Here is a 21,741-nt window from a genome sequence, read left to right on the forward strand (position 1 = left end):
TGGTTCTGCAACCAAATTCTGTTCCTGTGAATTCTATTAAATCCCAACCATACGCAGTAGTCCCAATGATCCAAACCAAGACGTACAGTCGGTCATCCTCCGATCCGAGACTAAATTAGTGGCGATTGCCCGTCCTGCAGCCATCGGATGACTTTCCCCCATCATTTCCCTAAATTCCGCGATGGAGCGCCACGAGCGAACTCCCATCTTTCTGCGTCCCGATCATCCGCCCGCCCGACTGTTTAAAGCATGTCGTCGCTGTCGCAAGCAGAAGATGCGCTGCGACGCTCGCCAGCAAATCCCCTGTTCGCGCTGTAAATCCGCCGGCCACGATTGCCTGGTGGATCCCATCCAGCGCGGGCGTTCGCAGCGAGACGACCACCGGTATTTCTCCTTCATGCAATCCCCGAAGCACAGCTAATCATCCATATAGACGATACGGACGCGATCGAGATCCTCTCTCGCCCGGTAGCTCTCGTCTCTCCCCCGAAGCAGGCGAGAGCTCCCTGCTGGAATCGCCGCCGTCCCGCTCGCGTCGCAACAGCCGCCACGGCCTCGAAATCCAGCAGTTCAGCCCCCAGGAGATGATCGCGCCGCAGTCCGCCATGCACTCCATCTCCGTGAACCTGGGCGGATCGACGGACGAGATCTTCGTCGGCGAGCCCTCGTCCGGGCCCGGCGACCCAGCCAGCGACGTGATCGCGCGCGGGATCCTGCCCGAAGAGCAGGCCCGCGGCATCTACGAGCGCTTCGTCACGGGCAGCAAGAACTTCCTGCCCCTGTTCGACCCCATTCGCGACACCTTCGACTCCATCCGCAGCCGCTCGCTGTTCTGCTTCTCCGTCATCCTGTACCTGGCCAGTCGGGCGGTTCCGGAGCTGCGCGGCGACGGACACCTGCAGCGCGTGCTGCAGGACGAGGCGCAGCGTCTGGCCGAGGATAGTTTCTTCGAGCGCCCGACGAAGCTGGAGACCGTGCAGGGCATGATCCTGCTGGCGGCGTATTCGGAGAAGACGTGGTTTTCGACGGCGCTGATTCTGCGCACGGCGCTGGACTCCGGGCTCGAGAAGTCGTTGGATACGTTGCTGGCGCAGACGGAGACACCCCGCAGCTATATCGCGGCGTCGTTGGAGGATCGGAAGTTGGTCTGGCAGACGCGGACGTGGTTGATTAGTTTCACGCTGGAGTTGGATGTGGCGTCGGGGACGGGCAGGAAGTCGCGCCTGAGCGAGGTCGATGTGGTGAAGTTGAGGCGGTTCTTGGAGTATCCGCTCTCGCTGCCGAGTGATATGCGTAATGTCTGTATCATCGAGTTGCATCAGTTGAGGGCGCGCTCGCGACAAATCATTGAGAGCTCGTCGGCGGCGGAGCTGACGGGCGTGGAGTTGCCGGCTGTGATGACGCGGTTGCAGAATTGGTGGACGTCGTGGGATGAGATTCATGATCGTGAGTGTCTATCTGAACATACGGTGATACCTTTATGCTAATGAGCAAGATAATGGCTTCCATGCCGGCGCCTTCCAGCGCTGCAGTCTCAAAATGATGCTGAACTACGCCAAAATCTACGTGCTCTGCGCCACCATCGCGCGCATCCAGAAACTCGACCCCGATGCATCCGAGCCAGAGTCCGACATCGTCCAGGGCCTATGGAAATCCCTCGTCGAGGTGATCATGAACCAGCTGGCCTTGCTCGTCACCGAGACCGCCTACCGCTGCCAACTGACCTGGGCGCCGACCTACCCGGCCCTAACCATTGCTTTTGTCAGTATGTACTTCTACCCTATCACCCTTCATCCCACTCGACCTATCTGACTAACGATCAATGGCAGCTACCTTCGCCGTGCGCATCGCACGCTGGCGTCCCGCCCTCATCGACCAAACCCTGCTCCTGCACCGCGTGCAGCAAATCAGCGACTTCATCAAACTCCCGCCCTACCCGGACATCCACCGCACGGTGTCGATTTTCGTGCGCTACGCCGGCGCTTTGACTGCCAACCGCGGATCCTGCCACACCGCTGGCCCACCATCCTCGTCACAGCCCGACAGACCACACGCTCCTGCCCATGGTCATTCCCAGGGCCCGACCCACGCCAGGACCAGCGCCAGCACGCGATACGAGCCCAGCATGCTCGAGACCCACGATCCCGGCGCCAACGCCAACCTGTCAGGCGCTGCGTCGGAGGATACCGCCGTGTCTGCAGGCGGGACAGGGACCGGGACAGGAAACGGGCAGGCGGCGACGAATGGGGCCGCGAGTGCCGGGGCCGGGGCCGGGGGGAGCAGTGGGACCGGGGCGCCGATCATGAGCATGGAAGTGCCCAACTGGACGCTGTCGACGCCGATTGCGGACTCGTTTGGGTTGTTCGAGGAGGGCCAGGCGGACGTGTTTGATTTTTTACCTGCCATGGCGGGTATGTAGTCATTATCTTCAGTCGTTCAGTCAGTAGTAGGGCAGAGCATCGGGTGTGAATAGCTGCATGTAAATAGTTAGATATATCAATCGATCGATAGATAGCAATTGAATCTCCCATACACAATCCAGCACGATCACGATCCCATCGCAAATCACTCGACGAATCCAAAACCCAGACCCTTAAGGCACTTTCGCATGGAACCCCATCCAGCCCGACCCTATCGACGCTGGACAGTCGCGAGATCTAGAACGTGAAGTATCAAGTCGGGGGATCGGCGCCGGTCCGGATTCTGCAGTCGTCCGGCGCCGGACTCGGGGCCGGTTAGGGCTGCCGTGGCGCCGGATTGTTATTGGCTGGTCGGCGGCGCAAATATGGGGATTGCAAAGGGATCGATGCGATTGGGTCTGTGGCGGATGGGTGTATAGTAATGGATTCAGGTTTTTTGTCGCAGGAGTGAGTCAGATGGGTATAAATATGGGGGTGGAGGTAGGATTTGGGTGGTTGATATTGAGCAGAAAGTGGCTTTTTATTTTGGAGATTGGTTTATCGTGACGAGTGTCTTGTCTTGTCTTGTTCTGTTCTGTTCAGTTCTGTCTTGTGTTTGGATTGCTTGATATGAAAGACATTTTGTGTCTGTTACTGCTGTTATTCCTGTGACTGTTGTCAGAATGAGCTCTATATCGAATCCTACCACTACAATGGCCAAGAAGCAGCCTGTCTCTTCGGAGCGAAGTCTTTCAGAAAAGTCTTCTTCTCTACCAGGCACGTCTACCACTCTAGTCCCATCCATCCCAGCTAACCAAAACATAGAGCCCACCCCCGGCTTCATCCTCACCACGACCTCCACCCCCGGCACCTACACCCTCTCCTTCAGTCCCTCCTCCCCCCGCAACCCCTACCACTGGCCTCTGCGTCGCAAACTCTTCATCTTCGTCATCGCCCTCCTCGCCATCATGAACAGCGGCATCTCCTCCGCCCTCCCCAGCAACGCAATGCCCTACATCCAGCCGGAGTTCTCCGTCCCCGACGGCCCGCAGTCCAGTCTGCCCACGGCCGTCTTCCTGATCGGGTACATCGTCGGGCCTTTGATCTTCAGCCCGCTCAGCGAAACGGTAGGTCGTCGCTGGGTCATGGTCCCGAGCTTTACGGTGTTTGTGCTGGGCACGCTGGGGTGCGCGCTGGCGCCCAATTGGGCCGCCTTGTTGGTGTTTCGCTTCGTGTGTGGGATTATGGGCGCGGCGCCGCAGACGGTCATTGGGGGTGTTTATGCGGATGTGTTTGGTGGTGGGAGGGCGAGGGGGAGGGCCATGGTTTGCTATATGTCTGTATGTTCTGGTCTTGCATAGCTTGAGTTTCTGAAAGGGGGTGTGCTGATGTATCACAGGCAGCTAGCTTCGGACCCATCCTGGGCCCTATCATCTCCGGGTTTGCGTCGCAGTATTCCTGGCGATGGACGTTTTGGATCGAGTTGATCTTTGCGGGGGTTAGTTGGCTAGGGTTGGTGTTTATGCCTGGTTTGTTCATTTCCTCTTTCCTCTCTTTACCCAAGACCAACCAGATACTAACAGTCTGGAAAAGAAACATTCGGCCCTGTCATTCTCAAGCGCGAAGCCGCTCGCCTCCGCAAAGCCGGCGTCAACGTCTCCTCGGCGGCGGGCAAGATCGACTTCCTGCGCGTGTTCTCGCGTCCAGTGACGATGATCATCACGGAGCCGATCATCTCGTTCACTGCGATCTTCATCTCCCTGGCCTACAGTCTCGTGTTCTTCTTCTTTCAAGCATACCCGATTATCTTTGGAGGTTGGTTCCCCCTGTAGCCACCTAGGGCTAGGACTAGGGCTGACAGAAGCAGGTGTCTACGGATTGAGCATCCAAACAACCTCATTAGCTTTCTTACCAGGTACCATCTCCTCCTCTTATCTCCCAAAGCTAAACCCAAAACCAAACTAACACAACGCAGTCGGCGCCGGCGCCTCCACCGTCGGCCTCCTCGCCCTAACCTACGACACATACTACGAGCGGGCCAAAAAAGCCGGCCGCGAATGGACCGCCAGCCCGGAACTTCACCGTCTCCCCGTCTCCTGCCTCGGCGGCATCTGCCTGACCATCTCGCTCTTCTGGCTCGCGTGGACGGCCCAGCCCAGTATTCCCTACGCCGTGCCCCTGGCATCGGGCTTCCTGTTCGGCTTCGGCTACCAGACTATCTTCGTCAGTTTGTTGACGTACGTCACGGACGCGTATACGATCTACTCGGCGAGTGCGTTGGCCAGCTCCGTGATTATTAGGAGTGTGATGGGCGCGGTGTTTCCGATGGCGGTGAAGCCCATGTATGCGGCTTGGGGGGTGCAGTGGGCGACGAGCTTCGTGGGGTTGTTGAGTTTGTTGTGTGCGCCGATTCCCTTTGCGTTGGTGGTTTTTGGGCCCAGGGTTAGGGCGGCGAGTCGGTTTTGTCAGGGGATGAGGGATTCTGCTGGTGATGCTGGGGAGGAGGAGAGGGAGGTGAGGGTTTAGGTTGGGTTGGGTTGGGGTATAGTGGTGGTGATGGTGATTGATATGATGATGATGATGCTTACGCCAAATATTATAGATACAGCTAGATAGAGTAGATAGATCTTTCGGTAATGCTTAATCTAATAATCATGATTAGTCTGCCTTCTGCTCTTTTGCTGAGAACGGTTTGCGATTGAAGTACTTGAACTTCAACCTAGAGAAGTTTAAAAAGAATGGCATTCTGGCTACTTGTTCCCTTGCAATCGTACTCATCCTAGTCATCACCATCATCACTTCAGCCCTTTCAATCATCAGAGCCTTGTCACCATCAACCCACCACAAGCAATCACGGGCTGAATCACGCCCACCCCCCGAGGGGAAACCAGTCATCACTCGTCTGCTTGGAACTCACATCCCGCTTCTGCTCTCTGTCTGACACCCACTCCTTCACCTTGTACGCCTGGTCCGCTACCGTCTCAGCATGGTCTGCCATATGCTGATCCGCCATGGTGGCTTCCATGCCGCGCTTCTTCGCCCAGCCCGATCCACCAAATTTCGCGTCGGCATTAGTGTCCTCCACATGGTGGGCTGTCATGTCGTGAGCGTGCTCGTGGGCTGCAGGAGGATTGGCCCGCTTGTTCCACTCCGACGGGGCAGAGAGAGCGTCGGCGTTCGTCTTTTCCACACGGTTGGCGCTCATCTCGTGATTGTGCTCGTGGGCCGAGGGGGCGTTGTTCTCTTGCCGCTGCCAGGCGATCGGGGCAAGGTTCACGTCGGGGTTGGTGTTTTCTATCGAGCTGGTCCCCGCCTCGCGCTTCTTTCCCCACGCGATGATGTTGTAGTTTGCGTCGGGGTCGGAGCTCTTCATAGAGTCGTGAGTGTGCTCGTGGGCTGAGGGGGCGGGGTTCATGGCGTGGTTGCTGTGGTCCATGGTGTCTCGCGCTTCCATGTCAGGTCGGGCCCAGGCTTGGTCGGCGTGGGTTTGCATGGAGTGCGTGGCTGCGGGGTGTTCCTGCTGGGTATTAGTTTTTTTTTTTCTTGACGGTGGATGGATGGGATGGGTTGATGCTTGCATTGTTCATGGGGATGGAGAGGCCCAAGGCCGCGAAGGAGACGAGGATGGTGAGTTTCATGGTGGTTGATTTGTTTACGACTTTGGAAATGTTTTTGGAGGGTTGTAGAGGTCAAGTGAATTGATGAGAGATGGCTGTTGACCTGAGAAGAAAGGATCTTTTATATTGAGCCGTCTCTGTATATCGTATATCCCCTCATTCTCCAAACTCTCGCTGTTTATCACACCGCATTTTGCTCACCATCCGGCAAGGTGAATTGCGCTCGTGACACGAGAACAGCAGCTTTGTTTTCATGGATCTACAATCCAGTCCTTGCATGATGAGGGGAAAGTGTGGATTTGTCAGTTCGGGAGGATTGCCGGTCCACGAGCTGTCATCTTTTGTCCTAGATAGGAGATATGCATGTAGCAAATGCATTGCGCCTGGAATGTCAACAAAGCTGTCCTATCCCACCATGTTGTCGTGGATGACTGTCCTTGCAGACACGCACATCAAATCCCGCGATGTATGGCAATATATGGGACTAGAGCACGACATATACCTTTGACCGTCCGCGTAGTAAGCGCCCAAGAACCACGCCATCCCTTGCACTGAGGTCTTGAATGACCAGTTGAGTATCTGCTTTCTAACGCCTTGCGTTTAGTCCCTGCGCAGCGGGAGGGGAGGATACAGCCGCTGTCTATGGAAGTAAACGGAGAACAGGCGGTGTGTTTCGTGAGCGACATGTTGGAAGAGGTTTACTGGGTAGAGATAGCAGGCTTTGAGCTGTGGTTTGAAATTCCCAGTCTGCCTTCATCTTCGTCTTTTGATCCTATTCGAAATGTCAGCGAAGTACGAGCAGTTAGACTCGAGTTCCGACGAGGGATACATTCCACCTGAGGATCTCTTGATCCTGATATCTAGTCTCAAGGCTAGCCAGAGAAAGCAGTCTCGACTGCTGATATTCCAATGGGTTCTTCTAACTCTGATATTCCTAACAGCTCTGGGGTTGTTAGTCGCAGCCGGTGTATTTGTTCACGATATTCACCAATGTCCTCTCCCCTCAGAGAGAGAATGTCGGGTCCCAGGAGAGATATACTGTACGTTCCTCTTCGATATACCACTTCAAATACCATCTAATACTGATCAACAAAAGCCCCCGCTCAAGACGTCGTCCGATATCACAACGTCACCTTCACACGTAGTCTCGAACCTGACTTGACCAAATACCAAGGACCTCCCAGCGACGAGAACTACGCGGCCTGGGAGGACTTATACGACTGTACCTGCCTCTTCTCTACCCCATGTCTACACCCTATACACAGACTAACAAACACAGTCTCCCTCAGCAAAATCCCCCTCTCATCCGCCGCGCAGCTCGTCGACAAAACCGTCCCGATCCCCGACTCCCCGGGCGACTATGCTATCGCGCTAGATGTCTTCCACCAACTCCACTGCCTAGTACTCCCCACTCCTCTCCTTCTCCTATTCCGTATCTCCCAATCTCCCGGTCACTCACCTAACTAACAACAAAATCAATCATGACAGAACATGATCCGCCTCAAGCTCTGGGCCGGCGAATCCCCCGCGTACATCAACCACACGCTCGACGCCGAGATGACCGAGATGAACCACATCGACCACTGTCTCGACTCGGTGCGCCAAAGCGTGATGTGTCACTCGGACATCGCGCCCATAACGTGGACGTGGGACGACAGCTCGGGGTCCGCCAAGGGCGTTCTGACGAATCATCATACGTGTCGCGATTTCGAGGCGATTCGGACGTGGGCGATGGAGCATCATGCGGAGGCGTTTGATAAGAGTGTTCGGGTGGAGGATCCGTTGGATAACTACCTAGGGAGTTAGTTGATTGGGGTGTGAGTTGTCTTGTTAGGGTGTTTGGAATATAGGGTGGGTAGGGTTGTGTGTTGTTTTCTGTCAGGGATGGAGTGATTCCTTTTATTTTCTTTTTTTTCTTAACAAGAACAAGAGTAAAAGCTAGAGTATAAAAGCCAGAGTATATAGTCATCGTTATGGAAGAACAACTCTTCAGTTATTATCGATCTAGGCAGGATACTCATACTTGGCAGTCGATCGGACTTGAGTCTCCTACGGTAATAGTTGAATCCATGAACACAACATAATTAATCCTCCTATCGCTATTGCATTGCATATCCAAATAAGCTCCATTTATTTCCTGTTCCTGTCCTGTACTCCGACGGACATCTGGACCATCTTATTAAGTGGACCCGCCCAGCCAGGTCTACAAGTCTACAATACATCATGATCATCGAGTTAAATCGCCGACAACAAACAACTAACAACTAACAAACAAACAGACATACAAAAAAAGTATATAAATCTCCGACTCCACCTACGGAGTATATTATACTCGATTATATCTCCTACTCTCTATCCGAGACATGTGTTGACCACAGACCAACCATCCATGAACTGCCGATCCCAGCCACCGGAATATCCGTCGCATCATCATCTCCTCTTTTCACCATTCATCTTCATTCCATCTAATCTATCTACCCCATGATAATTATCCTGCAGTCATATTCAGAAAAATACCCTCGAGAATGTGCACTTCCTCTACCTCCACTTTCTATGATAAATAATAAATAACCTCCACTTCAACCAACAACCAACCAACCACCCGATAACGATAACGATACCGACCGACCCTTGACAACCACCACCACCATCACCACTCAACATAGCCATCCAATCCATCTCTACGCCGACCACCAACCCAAAAAAACAATAAGGCGGGAGAAAAGCAACCCAATGAAGTACGCCGCAATCTCGATCCCCGCGTCCTACGGGCGTCTCGACTCCTCCCCCGCCCCGGGGACAGTAGCCGGCATAATCCTCGGCTCGGTGTGCGGCTTCATCTTCCTGCTCTACCTCATCTACCTGGGAATATCCTCCGGGCGCCGCTTCTCGTCGACGCCGTCCACCGTCGCCGGCACCGGGACGGAGGTGTCAGAGCGGTCATCGCGGCGGTCGTCGCGCTTTCGACGGGGGCCGGGGTCACGTCGGCGAGACGACGTGGTCGAGGTCGAGGAGGGGCGCAGTGATGGCGATAGTCGGATTGTGGTGGAGGAGAGCATGACGAGTGGGGGGAGGAGTCGCGATGAAGGGTTGGTTGAGGTGATTGAGGAGGAGGAGGGGAGGGAGAGGCCGGGGAGGAAGGGGAGAGGGGGTATAGGAGGGATAGGTATGAGGATAGTGAGTATGGGAGTTCGGTGAGGTATTAATCTTCATCGGTTCAGTTGAGGGTTGAGGGAGGGGAGGGGTTATGTGATATGAGATCATGAATTGCGTATATGAATTATAATTAGATAAGTAATCAGAATGAGAAACGAATGCGATCAATCAATCAATCAATCATTGTCTTCATTAGACGGACGAACAAACGAACCAGATCAAGCAAACAACCCGACAGAGACAAGCAGACAGGATCCGAACAAGTCCGTCCTCCTGCAAACGCAGCAACTCCAAACACCCATCACAAACAGTCCAGCACCTAGAACAGAATATCTAAACAGCAGCAACATGCCAACGCCCCCAGTATACCCGCACAGATACCTCCTCCGGTCGAGCCGCCGCCGCCGCGATCACCCGCGTAGTAGCCCGGCTGCGGTTGCGGCGGATACCCTTGTTGCGGCGGGTAGTACATCTGCTGCTGGGGCGGCGGCGAGCCGTAGTATCCCTGCTGAGGAGGCGGAGAGCCGTAGCCCTGCTGCGCGTAGGGGTCGCCGCCCGGAGGACCGTAGTAGCCGCCTTGGTTGTAGTAGTCTTGTTGAGCGCCGGCGGGGGGAGGCGAGTAGGGGCCGGCGTCGTGGACGGGCGGTGGATACGAGGGAGGTGGGCCGTCCTGGGATGGTTGGTCAGCTTGGAGAGAAGGGGAGGAGGGGATGGGAGAGACGGACGGGTTTGTTGTAGGACATTTTGGCGATGAGGGACGGACGGTCTGGAGGGAGAGCGAGAGGGAAAGAGAGAGAGAGAGAGAGAGAGAGAGAGAAAGAAGGAAGTCGAAGAGGAGAAAATGACAAGCACTTGGCGTCCGGATTCGGCAAGGGGCTGGGCCTGCGCTTCTTGGGACTTTTCGAAATCGTGGATGAGGCAGAACGAGTCGAGAGTACTGGATTGCCACTGCTGACGCCCTGATGCTTTTATATGCGATCGTTCGTCCGTCGACTGGCTGTCATGGCATCTGCCTGTCGGCGCCACGGAAGCGCCCTGCACCGCCACGCCGACGACGAACTCGCAGTGGAGTTCTCCACTCGATGACATTCTATGATTCTACTCCGTACAGATAAATCTACTCTCGTATATTCTCAAGATCAATCAGATTGCTCGCTCACCAGCGGTGGCACTTTTAAAATGCAGACAAGATGTCAGAAGTGTCTACCGAGAGACATGCCGTTGCCAAATAACCACAAGAATAAAAGGAAATAAGTATGAACTGGAATCATAGAAAAAGAAAAAGAAAAGAAAGAAAAGAAAAGAAAAGCATACAAAGAAGACGTAAGAAAATGCATAACCAAAAGACCTGCTCAACTTTAGCGCGTCTAAAGCGTCACATTCGCTGATGCCATCATGCAAAGGGTGCGTTTATCTTATATATCTATGCCTTCTCCTCGATCGAGGCTTTCTGCAGTTCCTCGGACACGTCGGCCGCCGCGTCCTTCTCCTGCTTCAGTTCCGCCGTCGCCGACACGGTGCCGTTGACGCCGCTGTTCTCCTGCGCCGGCTTCTTGGCCGCGTCGGTGGCCCGTCCATTGGCCTCGGCCGCGGTCGACTCCTCTTCCAGACGGTCGATCTCGTCCTGAGCCTTCTTGATGTTCTGCATGGGGTCAGTGGATATCCAAAACTTCTTCTAGCGATCAACTCACCTCCTGGGTCTTCTCGGCCTGGCTGCTCTTCCATTCCGTGATCTTGGCGGCAAGCTTCTCGATCGCGGCCGGAACGTCGCTCTGGTTCATGGGAGGGTCGATCTTGACCTTGGCAAAGTCCTCGATCACACCCACGTTCATGTTGAACTTGTCGGCAGGCACGGCGGCGTTCGTGGCCGCGGCAGCGGAGGAGGCAGAGCCCGTGCCCTTCTTACCCTTCTTGCCCTTCTTGCCGCCGCCACCGACGAAGTAGTCCTCCTCGCGGTCGTCCTTCTTGAGCACCTTCATGCCCTTGAGGTTCGAGTCGTCCACCGTGCGGCCCACCTCGGCGCGGAAGTTGGATCCCTCGTCCTTCTTGTCATCCAGACCCAGCGCGGCGAAGTCGTACGACGGGTTGAAGTGGCGGATCAGACCCTGAGCGGTGAGGATCTCGTCGGTGAAGGCCAGGCGCGAGGCCTCCTCCAGCTTCTTGTCGGCGACCTTCTTCTTCTTCTCGCGCTCAAAGGCATCGCGCTGGGCCTTCTGCTTCTCGCGGCGCACACGCCAGGCCTCGTCCTCGTACTCCTTGTACGCCTTGCGGTTCTTGTAGTAGGTGTCCTTGATCTCGCGGATGGCCGACCACTTCTTCTGCTGTTCGCCGTGCAGCTTCGTGCGCTCGTCGCGCAGGGCGTTCAGGTTCTTGAACGCGCCGTCCTGCTCGGCCTTGATGGCGTCCAGTTCCTTCTGGATCTCGGAGTACTTGTCGCTGAGGGCCTTGGCTTCCGGGTTGTCGAGGGTCTTCTTGAGGCCGGCGATCTGGGCCTTGAGGTCGTCGATCACCTTCTGGGCCTCCTCCAGACCAGCGAAGTTCTTGCGCTGCTTGCGCAGGTTGGACACGTCCGACAGCGCCTTGCGCTCGTCCACCAGGCGCAGCGTCCCCGAGTCGACCTGCTTCTCCAGGCGGGCGATCTCGCGGTCGATCTCGTCGACGTTCTTGAACGACATACGGCCGCGGGAGTTGTTCTGCTCCGCGATGCGGGCCTTCAGGGTCGAGTCGATGGCATTGATCTTCTCCTGGGTGCTGGACCGAGAGGACTTGAATCCTTGCTGCTTCTGGCGGATCGAGGACAGTTCAGCGCGGAGTTCCTGCTGTCTCTTTGCGGCGGGAGAGTCCTGGTTGTTGGGTTTGGCGGCTTCGATCTTGGACTTGATTTGGGTCTGAAACAATTAGTACGTAGTCAGGAGATAGAGTGGTTGTGATTTAAGAATAAGCGAGAGCATTGGACAGGAAACAAGGGAATTGTCATAACTGGACACATGCAGATCCCCAATGTGTCCGGGAAACCCAATGGAATAATCAATGGATGTCAATGGATGTCAATGGATGTCAATGGATGTCAATGGATGTCAATGGATGTCAAGCGAGAGCATTGGACAGGAAACAAGGGAATTGTCATAACTGGACACATGCAGATCCCCAATGTGTCCGGGAAACCCAATGGAATAATCAATGGATGTCAATGGATGTCAATGGATGTCAATGGATGTCAATGGATGTCAATGGATGTCAATGGATACGAACCAATTTCTCCTGCACAGCGGCATGTTCCTTCTCGGCCTGGGCGAGATCGGCCTTGAAAGCCTCCTCGTTCGGCTTGGTGGGCTTCACCTTGGACTCCGTGGGAGGAGCGGACTTAGTCTCAGCGGCCATGATGGAGACCGAGAAAACAAAAGAAATGGATTGAAGAGGGGAGTCAATCCAGAGAAAAAAAAGAGGGGACGAAAGCAAAGAAAAGGGGGGAGAAAAGACAGAAAGACACAATTGAGCGGAGGAAAAAGAGGCACCGGTTGGTCTGGCCTTTTCTCTGCTCTTCTTTCTTGGGCGGCGCTTAACCCGAACCTCGTTGGCGCAGTTAGCGCTGGTCCGCCGATTTTTCGAGACGCTTTTTGTTCTTCCTATCAAGCGTCACTTTCACCTCCGCCACTTCACTGCTCGCTTTCTCGGAGCCTGCCATTTGTTCCTTTTTTCACTTTCCTGTCACTTCTCTCTCTTTCATTGTCTGGTTCTCGGTTCGCGCCTCGCGCGCCCTATTCAACATGGACGAAGACTACTCTGCTGGCTCCGTGGATGCCGACCGCGAGATGACCCGACTGTGGCGCACATGGAGGACGGTATTCGAACTGCTGATGGACCGGGTAGGATTGCCTCAGAGGCTTCCCAGTGAGAGAAGCTAACCATCTGCAGGGCTACGAAGTCACCGAAGAAGAAGTCCAACTGTCTCTGGACGACTTCAAACAGAAATATGCCGACCCTCTTGGATACCCCGAGTACGCCAGCACCCACCCCAGCCCCTCAAACCCTGCCTCTCTAACAAACTCTCCTCCATAGCCGCAATAAAATGAAAGTCAGCGCGCGCCCCTCCGAAGCCATGCAAGCCAAATACACGCCCCTGCCCAGCAAATCCAACCCCGACCCGCAACCCGACTGCGGCACCATCTACGTCGAATTCTGCGCGGACTCGTCCGGCGTCGGCACCAAGCAGGTGCGCGCCTTCAACCACTTCATCGACGAGAACAACTTCCACACCGGCGTCTTCATCACCCAGACCCCCATCTCGCCGTCCGCCGTGCGCCTCCTCAGCGGCGTCCCCGGCCGCATCTGCGAGCACTTCCAGGAGCAGGATCTGCTGGTCAACATCACCCGCCACGAGCTGGTGCCGAAGCACGTGCTGCTGAGTCCCCAGGAGAAGGCGCGCCTGCTGGAACGTTACCGTCTGAAGGAGTCGCAGCTGCCGCGCATCCAGGTCTCCGACCCCGTGGCGAGATACCTGGGTCTGCGGAGGGGTCAGGTCGTCAAGATCATCCGGAAGAGTGAGACGGCGGGTCGGTATGCCAGTTATCGCTGGGTTATTTAATGGGTGGGGATATATCAATGGGCAGACTTTTATCTTTTTTTCTCTCAGAAGAAAGAGACGGGAAAGTCCTGCACCCGCGACCTCCCACTCGCGATAACATCCGAGAACAAAGACAAAGCGAACCACAACCGAAGCTAGAAAGCAAACCAAAAATCTGGAAAACTGACCCCTCGACGAGGATCGGATCGTGTCCATATTCCAGGCATAGGGGGCACAGCAAGGCGTAACGGCGAAGAGAAAAGACCTTTACTTCATTTATGAATTTTTATTTGGCTGATTGATGTATTACCAAGAAGTTATCAAGTTATCTTTGTGAGAGTTAACGACTACTACTACCTAGCTAGCTAGGTATATAAATTTGTATTATTCATGTTCTGATTCTAGTGATTTTTTTGTAGGGTTGGATGAGCTGCTTTATTTGAATGGTGGTTGTTATTCAATAGGTTAGGGAATTTAATTCCTAGAGGCTGCACATGTGGAGTAAGATATATAAACCAAGCCAAACAACAGGATCAATTGGCTAAAAGGTATGCATCTGCCACAAATTAAGGCTATTTATTTCGTTACATGGGATATATATATCTCCAAAAGTACATATAGTTCAATATATATTCCACAAATACAAAACAACCCAACTCCCTAACTACAGGAAATATTCAACCTATATACTCCACAATCCAAAATGAGCAAACATAAAGCAAAAGCCAACCAACCAACTCCATCGCTAGGTGGATATCCCAATAAACAGACAGAACAGAAAGAACAGAGCCCATCCATCGCCAGGGCAAATAAACATAAACAATCCTCTCTAACCAACCAATCCAACCCAATCCAGACCCTTGAACCCCAAAGACAACATAAGGTAACAATAATAAAAATACAACCCAACTCCCTCATCCCTATACCAATCTCACACCCCATAACATACACCACAACATTCATACAAACCAACCCCCCTAACTAACCTCCACCATTCCCCCTCAAAAGCCCACCCACATCCTGCAACTCCACCGCATCCGCCCCCTCACCCTCAGGTATCGGAATCGAAGAGCGCAGATAATCCTGCTGCGAGCGATACGACGGCACGGGCGAATCAGACTCCGGCGACGGCATGTCGTCGAAATGGACGCTCGAGCCGCGTCGTCGGCCCGAGGAGAGCGATGTGCGGAGGGCGCCGGGGCGGGAGGACGATGAGAATGAAGACAGGCGGGTTGGTGAGGATGGTGCTGTTGTTGTGCTCGTGCCTGGGAGGAGGCCGCCGACGTCTTGCAGGAAGGCGCGGCTTCCGCCGAGGGAGCGGGAGCGGCGGGGAGGGGAGAGGAGGGGGGGAGGATGGAGATGGGGGTGAAGATGGGTATTGGGGTTTAGATTGGGGTCTGGAGGGGTGGTGCCTGGGACGTGCAGGGTGGATGTGGATGGGGAGGGATCGAGGAGGCCGCCGACGTCGAAGAAGGAGACCTTTCCTGGGGAAGAGTGGTGGGGGGTGGAGTTGGGGGAGTAGTGGCGAGGTCGGTTGGTTTCGATGTACTCGTGGGGGCTGATTTTGAGGTCAAGGCTGCCGGTGGTGGAGGTGCGGTCGTCGTCGGCGATGGTGGATGGGTGGTTGAAGGACCAGGCTGGGTTGAGGCCGGCGGTGCCGGTGGGGGTTCCGTACGGCTGATAGGGCCCTGCGACGGGGGCGGGCCTAGGACCCTGGTTCTCCGAGGAGCAGAGATCGGAGTCGAGGCGGATTCCGAGGTCGCCGGCGAGGTCGGAGTCGGAGCCCCATTGGTGATGGGTGATGGTGGCGCGGCGGACGGTGGTGTGGTCGAGGCTCTCGCTGACGGAGGCGGAGCCCTGGGCTTTCTTGTACTTGGCTTTCTTGACGCCCTTGTCGCGCACGAAGGAGCCGATGACGACGGCGTTGGAGACGGCCGTGGCGGCGAGGATCTCGAGCGAGGCGAGCAGCGTGCGGTATTGTTGCGATCCATTGTGGTGGATGACCGAGGGGACGCGGTAGCAGGTGATGCCGACGAGGATCAGGGAGAGGGCGAAGAGGACCACGAGCGAGACTTTGCGCTTCACCGGCATGTTCGACATGACGATCAAGGGGATGGGGAAGGCCACGAGCAGGATGTCGGTAATCACATCGCATGCGCCCATCGTGATCAGGTTGGCATAACCCAGGCGACACTGCGGACCGGGATCGGGCACGACCTGCCAGTAGTGATGGAATGGCTGGCACTCGGCCAGCGTGGCGATCAGGACGGCGACGAGCGTCGACGCGAGGAAATAGTAGAGAAACTGCAGAAACAGCCGTAGTGATCGTCGCCAGATCATGCCAGCCACTCGCCTGAGAAACTCGCAGACCGTCAACTTGGCCGTCCAGATACTATATCAAACAGAAGTTTAGTCACACCATCATGAACCACCGGAGTTCGGAATAAACACTCGCTTACAAGATCGCATAGAAGATCCTCGCCCCCAGCACCAATCTACTCCCAATCACGCGATGCCGGATCTCGATGTCCGTCAAGCCCTCCGTTTTCGTATTGTTGGTGCCCCAGATCAGAATGACATGGACCAAAGCCATGCGGATCAACAGCGGAATGATACTGGCCATCATGACCTTGTCCTCGGGAAAGAAGCGCTCGATGCGGACATATCGACCGCAGACCCTCGTCACGATAATGGCCAACGAAAAGCCGGTCGTCCACCAGCTCACCAGCAGCGTCGGATTGTCGTCCAACTTGGTGCGGATATCTGGCGGAGTGTCGGAGTAAATGCCACGCGGGCTGAACATACTGAGGCAGCCGTCGAGTGCGCCGCACCACCTCCGCAGAGGGGCCGTAGGCAGCAGCAAGTCGGGATGAATCCAGTCAAGTCGGAATATTAACAGTAATGCACAGTGGCCTGCAGGAGATTCAACAAGTTCTTTTGCGGCCCTCACATTGTTAGTCCGGCGTGCACGTGCCCAAGACCCTGGAAAGTCCGAGCGGATGTGGGGGAGGCGATCGCAGTCCCGCCGTAGGATGAGCTGCGATGCGTGGGAGTGGCGATGAGGAGACAGTCAGAGACGGAGCTGTCTAGATGGACCAGGTTGACAGCGACCGAGAAGTCAGACAGAGGAAGGAGAGGCCAGATAGTAGCGAACACAGCAGTATGTGCTCCGTATGCGTACGCAGACATCCACAGCTTGGATAACGGGGAAGGAGGAAAACAACACGATCGGAGTGCAGTTCACCGCCGTTCTGAGCGCGATCATATAACTAATAAGCAGACTAGACAGGCACCGGTGATTTAGTGCGAGGGCGCCATGGATCCGGAGTGGGTGGAGATAGCCGAGGGGGGAGGAGAGCCTGGGGAGCTGTCGCCATCATCGGACAGGAGGACTGAACGTAATCACTATCATAATCATCAAATTAAGGGCCACGATCGCTCTGAATGGCCAATCCCGACGATAGCACCCCCCCAAGGGTCATGGCGTCCAATGAACACCCGACCAGCTGCGATAACGCCGGGCGGGAAGCGCCATTTTCGAATCCTCGAGGCATGAATGGCCTTTGTCATTTCCTTGCTCGAGGATTCGCTTTGCCTCCCAAGACAGCACACCGAGGGGAAGAACTCGAGTCAGGAGAAATGTTGCCAGCTAGCTAAGACGTGGGGAGGTGAGACCGCACAGGGAAGATCCCCGTTGGTGTGCGTGGCTTGCGATGACGGATACGAAGTCGCCAGTGCTTGTCCTGCTGGAACCCGACGAAATTGGCCGGAGAGAAGACAGGCCCCGAAAGTTTGTTCCGCTGGACAATGAAGAGAATGACATGGTCTCATCTGTGGATAGAGATCGAGTCCTTTCCAAGGTCTGGAGCGGAAGCTCAGAATACGAAACCTCCGCGCCGAGAGGTAGACCAAACCGGTAATCAAATAGCTGATAGAGCTCCTCTGATTAGTGCCAGGCGAACCATTCACATGCGACGGGATTCTTGGACGTGGCGCAGTGTCATCGTGCCCAGACTGGCCTGACTCGTAACGGGCGGCCTCGATTTGTTGGCTTAGATTGCGATCCTTCTTATAGGAGCATGTCATGTAGCAGGTCATGTCACCTGGGATTGGTTAGCAAGGATCAATTCAGAAATAAAGAAAAAGAAAGTACGAAATGCAACCGTCTTATCATGTCTTGCCCCTGATATGCTCGACTCTAGGACCCCAACGGTGTCGTTTTATCTGATCGGGAGACGCCGAGGGTTTCCTACGTGTGGTTTGCGCTCTATCCAAGAAGGCTCCCAACTAAAAGAGAACAGGAAATCTATTATTTATGTAGAAAATAAAAAGCACCGTCTAGCTAACCTCTCAACGATTGGATATCCACCCCGTTCAGCAACCCCTCCAGCACCACCCGCATCTCCTGCAGGAACTTGGTGACCTCTTTCTCCGTGCCCACTGTGATGCGCAGACATCCCAGACATCCCAGCTCCTTGCCGCGGAACCGCACCACCACGCCGCGCTTCTCCGCCATCGCCTCGTACGCACCCAACGCCATCTCATTGCTGGGCTTCCCGCTCTTATCTAATAGCTCGACCAACAGGAAGTTCGACTCCTGCCCGCCCAGGAAGCGGCCCACGCCAGGGATCTTCGGCAACTCGCGCACCAGACGCTCGCGCTGCGCGATGATCTGTTCCCGGTACCGGCGCATCACGGCCATGTTCGTCTCGGACAGAGCCGCGGTGGCCAGGGCGCTGGTGGGGCTGGAGATATTGTAAGGCGCCTTGAGGCTATTCAGGAGCGTGGCGATGGGGGGACTCGTGAACGCCACGCCGAGACGGATGCCCGCCAGACCGAACGCCTTGCTGAGCGTCTGCATCACCACCAAGTTCGGCCACTCGTTCACCCACTCGGCCAGACTGGACCCGTCGGGCGCGAAATCGATGTACGCCTCGTCGACCACCACCACGCCGTTCCACGTCGGGTGCTCCAGCACCTTCTGGATATCCGCCTTGCTGATCAGGTTCGCCGTCGGGTTGCCGGGCGAGCAGATGTATGCCATCTTGATGGAGCTGTCGGCCGCCAGCGTCTCGTTGATCTTCTCCGGTTGCAGCTGGAACCCGCGGTCCACGTCCAGCGGCACCTTGACGATCTCGATGTCGTTGACCTGCGCGCTGACGCCGTACATACCGTAGGTGGGAGGGCAGGTGAGGATCTTGTCCTTTCCGGGTACGCAGAAACATCGCAGCAGGGCGTCGATGGCCTCGTCGGAGCCGACGCCGACGAAGAGGTTTTCCGGCTTGAGGGTCTTCTGGGTGTGGTGGTGGGTGTTGCGGAATTGGCAGAACAGCTGTTTCAATTCAATCTGGTGACTAGATGCCATCCAACGATAAGTATGATTGCTTTTGGGAAGAGATGTCAGGGCGAATGACTCACGGATCCGGGTATCGATTCAACCCCAGCAGGTCAATCTCGGGTTTGGACGAGCCAGTCGACCCGCCAGTTACCGTGGACTCTTGAAGCGCGCCTTCGGAGTTCAGAGCAAGACCAGGCCCGTAGGCATTCTCGTTCGCATCCAGCAGGACGTTCGTGCCGTCATCTTTGTAGTCACTGATTTGTTAGTTTTCGTCGCTATGACTCAACCGGCGAGGAGCTTCGACTTACTCTCGGGCGCACCGGTAGGGTTGCAATTGGAGAATGTTCTTGCGCGCGCATGTCGCGAGGTTAAAAGGAGATTGCCGGGCAGCCATATTGGGCAAGATGATCTGTTGCTGGTTTGTTGTAGGAGAGAAGAAATGTTGGTGGGGATTGCGGCGGGGAAGAGGAACCGATCATCACCGGAACCGGTGTCGGAGGCTTATCGCCGGGTCCATACAGAGGATAAGAAGGGATTACGAAATAAACAATCAATGCAACTCCATTTCTATATACTGCTCGTTATATTTATGCTCATGACGTATAACGATCATGGATGCAATTTTCCACATATTTACTACAGGTCACAGCCGAATCGAGTCGACTCTCGGTACGTCGTGGAATGCTGGGCTGCCCTCACGGCAGTCTGCAACGGCAAACATACGTCAAACACGGCTATATCTGCAATCATGAGTATCTATTCTTGCTTGGAGGCCTTGGACGACGACTCCTCGCTCGTCGGAGGAGGGTTCTGGCCCGACGTCTTGTACTTGTTCTGCTTTTCTCGCAAGTAGCGCCAGGTACGACTGACGCCCGAGGTGAGCGGTCCTTTGGCGGTCTGCACCAGGCTGGGCCATCGGATGGTCTTTGTGATCGAGTTTTGTACCTCCTGTGTCAGGTGCGAATCGCTGGCGATCCGCTGCTCAAATTCACCCCCTTGTCGGCGACGCACAAGCTCGGGGTCCTTGTCGTTGTTCTCCTTCATCATCTGGTTGAATTGAGCACGCGGAATCTCGTAGCGCGACTGATACTGGAAATACAGCTTCTCCCGGAAGGACTCGGGCAGTCGGCGGACCATGTTACCACGCTTGACGGGGTCCATGTCTTGTGTTAACCGCACGTTGGCACCCGGATCGTCGATCCAGTCCTCCTGGGTGCAGCGCTTGTCGTTGAAAGTCACGTTGGGAAGATTGTCAATGAGCGGCGCATACAGCCGCCGGAAGTTGGCCATCTGTCCGGAGACAATGTTGTTGACCTTGCGAGGGTCCTCGGCCGGCAGCGACATGCGAATGTCACCCATGTAGCTGATCGCTGCGATGGTACTGTAAAGCTGGAACTCGCTAAACTGCTCCGGCAGCAGCAGCAAGGCTACTCGAACGGCAGACAGCAGGTTCATCTGATTGGCGAGTCGCACCCGCGGATGGTCGCGCAGGATTTTGACGGGCTTCTGCAATCGCCCGGCCAGGTACAAGGTGCCCCACTGGCTGAGATCCTGGCAGAGCGTGTCCAAGTTTACGACTCCGTATTTAATCAACGTGCCATTGACCGTGACATACGGATTGAAATATACGCCGGCGCCGAGTTTGTCCTGCGTTTGCGAAACCAGGTAGGATCCCAGAGAACCTAACCCGGAGTAATGATCACGGTGCTGACTAAGGTTTAGTGAGTGCCAATGTTGAGAGTACGAAACGCCAAAGATAAAGTCGATCATCTTCCCTTGTCCTTGCTGCATATTCTTGATGGCCGCCGGGGCTGATGGGTGACATTGACTGGAGCCGGGGGCGCTGCCGGATTGCGGGAAGACTCCCGACCCGTAGGCGAATGCATACCGAATCGGAGCGCGGAACCCCCAGAGAATCTGGCGCAAGGCCTCTTTGAATTCCTGGTTAATGACCATATGCTGGTTGACTCCGAAATCCTTCGACGGCAGCTCCGAAAATGCCGAGATCGCAAGATTGGAATTGACTTCCCAGTCCCCGGGATCGGAATATTGCGAAGAGGTCGAGAACGAGGCAGGCGAGGGCGCCAGGAGACGATCCGTAGAGCTCGAACGAGAGCCATGTGGTTGACCGGTGTAGAGTCGTCGCGTTAAAGAGCCACCGTTGTAGTCTGTTGAGGTCTGCAGGGGAAACGAGCGAAGGGCGTTCGGAATGCGAGAGCATCGCGCAGCAAACGGAGGGTTCGGACGTAAATGCATACGGAAGGAGCCCGACGAGTTCATAAGGAGGGACTATACACGAATATCATTGATCAGCATTCTATTTTTATTTTATTCTGGGCCAAGAACAGCCCCCGGAGAGTAGCCTACCGTAGCTTCGCGCATCGTTGCGGCTCCACGGAGGAAAGGAAGGAAGGCACAGGGAGGGAGGAAACAGAAGAAAAGGAGGGAATTGCACAGCGAGGGCTGTAGGAAGACGACAAATCAAGAGACCATCTGCAACGACAGGTTCAGATCATAATTTCCGGGGAGATCAGATGGAGGAAAGGAGAAAACAGAGCACCGGCAGATACTGCGGGATATCGGAAGGGCCAACGAGAGGGAGAGACTGACGTACTCGTCGGGGTTGCGGCTGCGGCCTGAGGCTGCCACTGCGCCACGGTATGCGCC

The 21,741-nt window shown here is 55.3% G+C and overlaps 12 protein-coding genes across 12 annotated transcripts; 5 read left to right on the top strand and 7 right to left on the bottom strand.

Moving 5' to 3' along the window:
• The first annotated feature begins 168 nt into the window (after positions 1–168).
• Positions 169–2,540, top strand: P170DRAFT_438034 (Zn(II)2Cys6 transcription factor). The gene is made up of 4 exons (XM_024849495.1): positions 169–384; positions 434–1,446; positions 1,496–1,765; positions 1,830–2,540. Exons 1-4 carry the CDS (start codon positions 182–184, stop codon positions 2,417–2,419), a joined length of 2,076 nt encoding a protein of 691 aa, XP_024703679.1. The 5' UTR covers positions 169–181; the 3' UTR covers positions 2,420–2,540.
• A 498-nt stretch (positions 2,541–3,038) lies between these two features.
• On the top strand, positions 3,039–5,043 carry P170DRAFT_465760 (putative MFS multidrug transporter; the record flags this gene model as incomplete). Its single annotated transcript, XM_024852347.1, has 7 exons — positions 3,039–3,176; positions 3,225–3,739; positions 3,799–3,928; positions 3,993–4,214; positions 4,267–4,314; positions 4,375–4,913; positions 5,002–5,043. Exons 1-7 carry the CDS (start codon positions 3,083–3,085, stop codon positions 5,041–5,043), a joined length of 1,590 nt encoding a protein of 529 aa, XP_024703680.1. The 5' UTR covers positions 3,039–3,082.
• A 208-nt stretch (positions 5,044–5,251) lies between these two features.
• Positions 5,252–5,819, bottom strand: P170DRAFT_438035 (uncharacterized protein). Its single transcript, XM_024849496.1, has one exon. It carries the CDS (start codon positions 5,812–5,814, stop codon positions 5,263–5,265), a length of 552 nt encoding a protein of 183 aa, XP_024703681.1. The 5' UTR covers positions 5,815–5,819; the 3' UTR covers positions 5,252–5,262.
• A 978-nt stretch (positions 5,820–6,797) lies between these two features.
• On the top strand, positions 6,798–7,822 carry P170DRAFT_427466 (oxidase ustYa family protein; the record flags this gene model as incomplete). The annotated part of the gene is made up of 4 exons (XM_024847774.1): positions 6,798–7,056; positions 7,113–7,238; positions 7,296–7,417; positions 7,505–7,822. The coding sequence occupies 4 exons, from the start codon at positions 6,798–6,800 to the stop codon at positions 7,820–7,822; spliced, it is 825 nt and encodes a 274-aa protein (XP_024703682.1).
• A 442-nt stretch (positions 7,823–8,264) lies between these two features.
• On the top strand, positions 8,265–9,314 carry P170DRAFT_465762 (uncharacterized protein; the record flags this gene model as incomplete). The annotated part of the gene is made up of 2 exons (XM_024852348.1): positions 8,265–9,182; positions 9,307–9,314. Exons 1-2 carry the CDS (start codon positions 8,750–8,752, stop codon positions 9,312–9,314), a joined length of 441 nt encoding a protein of 146 aa, XP_024703683.1. The 5' UTR covers positions 8,265–8,749.
• A 71-nt stretch (positions 9,315–9,385) lies between these two features.
• P170DRAFT_211380 (uncharacterized protein) lies at positions 9,386–10,410 on the bottom strand. The gene is made up of 2 exons (XM_024842814.1): positions 9,914–10,410; positions 9,386–9,842 (listed from the first exon to the last, which is right to left on the bottom strand). The coding sequence occupies exons 1-2, from the start codon at positions 10,259–10,261 to the stop codon at positions 9,492–9,494; spliced, it is 699 nt and encodes a 232-aa protein (XP_024703684.1). The 5' UTR covers positions 10,262–10,410; the 3' UTR covers positions 9,386–9,491.
• Positions 10,411–10,595: 185 nt separating this feature from the next.
• On the bottom strand, positions 10,596–12,553 carry bfr1 (putative nuclear segregation protein (Bfr1); the record flags this gene model as incomplete). Its single annotated transcript, XM_024850942.1, has 3 exons — positions 10,596–10,814; positions 10,864–12,060; positions 12,425–12,553. 3 exons carry the CDS (start codon positions 12,551–12,553, stop codon positions 10,596–10,598), a joined length of 1,545 nt encoding a protein of 514 aa, XP_024703685.1.
• A 297-nt stretch (positions 12,554–12,850) lies between these two features.
• On the top strand, positions 12,851–14,126 carry P170DRAFT_438042 (DNA-directed RNA polymerase core subunit RPB5). The gene is made up of 3 exons (XM_024849497.1): positions 12,851–13,038; positions 13,088–13,170; positions 13,232–14,126. The coding sequence occupies exons 1-3, from the start codon at positions 12,940–12,942 to the stop codon at positions 13,755–13,757; spliced, it is 708 nt and encodes a 235-aa protein (XP_024703686.1). The 5' UTR covers positions 12,851–12,939; the 3' UTR covers positions 13,758–14,126.
• Positions 14,127–14,580: 454 nt separating this feature from the next.
• P170DRAFT_211431 (putative integral membrane protein Pth11-like) lies at positions 14,581–16,666 on the bottom strand. The gene is made up of 2 exons (XM_024842816.1): positions 16,196–16,666; positions 14,581–16,128 (listed from the first exon to the last, which is right to left on the bottom strand). Exons 1-2 carry the CDS (start codon positions 16,537–16,539, stop codon positions 14,718–14,720), a joined length of 1,755 nt encoding a protein of 584 aa, XP_024703687.1. The 5' UTR covers positions 16,540–16,666; the 3' UTR covers positions 14,581–14,717.
• Positions 16,667–17,203: 537 nt separating this feature from the next.
• P170DRAFT_211429 (uncharacterized protein) lies at positions 17,204–17,981 on the bottom strand. The gene is made up of 2 exons (XM_024842815.1): positions 17,890–17,981; positions 17,204–17,839 (listed from the first exon to the last, which is right to left on the bottom strand). Exon 2 carries the CDS (start codon positions 17,832–17,834, stop codon positions 17,367–17,369), a length of 468 nt encoding a protein of 155 aa, XP_024703688.1. The 5' UTR covers positions 17,835–17,839; positions 17,890–17,981; the 3' UTR covers positions 17,204–17,366.
• Positions 17,982–18,003: 22 nt separating this feature from the next.
• P170DRAFT_427472 (histidinol-phosphate transaminase) lies at positions 18,004–19,468 on the bottom strand (the record flags this gene model as incomplete). The annotated part of the gene is made up of 4 exons (XM_024847775.1): positions 18,004–18,023; positions 18,084–19,090; positions 19,155–19,328; positions 19,383–19,468. The coding sequence occupies 4 exons, from the start codon at positions 19,466–19,468 to the stop codon at positions 18,004–18,006; spliced, it is 1,287 nt and encodes a 428-aa protein (XP_024703689.1).
• A 362-nt stretch (positions 19,469–19,830) lies between these two features.
• Positions 19,831–21,639, bottom strand: P170DRAFT_411205 (phosphatidate cytidylyltransferase; the record flags this gene model as incomplete). Its single annotated transcript, XM_024846879.1, has 2 exons — positions 21,442–21,639; positions 19,831–21,363 (listed from the first exon to the last, which is right to left on the bottom strand). Exons 1-2 carry the CDS (start codon positions 21,454–21,456, stop codon positions 19,831–19,833), a joined length of 1,548 nt encoding a protein of 515 aa, XP_024703690.1. The 5' UTR covers positions 21,457–21,639.
• Between the last annotated feature and the right edge of the window lie 102 nt (positions 21,640–21,741).

Source organism: Aspergillus steynii (genome assembly GCF_002849105.1).
Source record: "Aspergillus steynii IBT 23096 chromosome Unknown P170scaffold_5, whole genome shotgun sequence".
Lineage (NCBI taxonomy): Eukaryota > Fungi > Ascomycota > Eurotiomycetes > Eurotiales > Aspergillaceae > Aspergillus > Aspergillus steynii.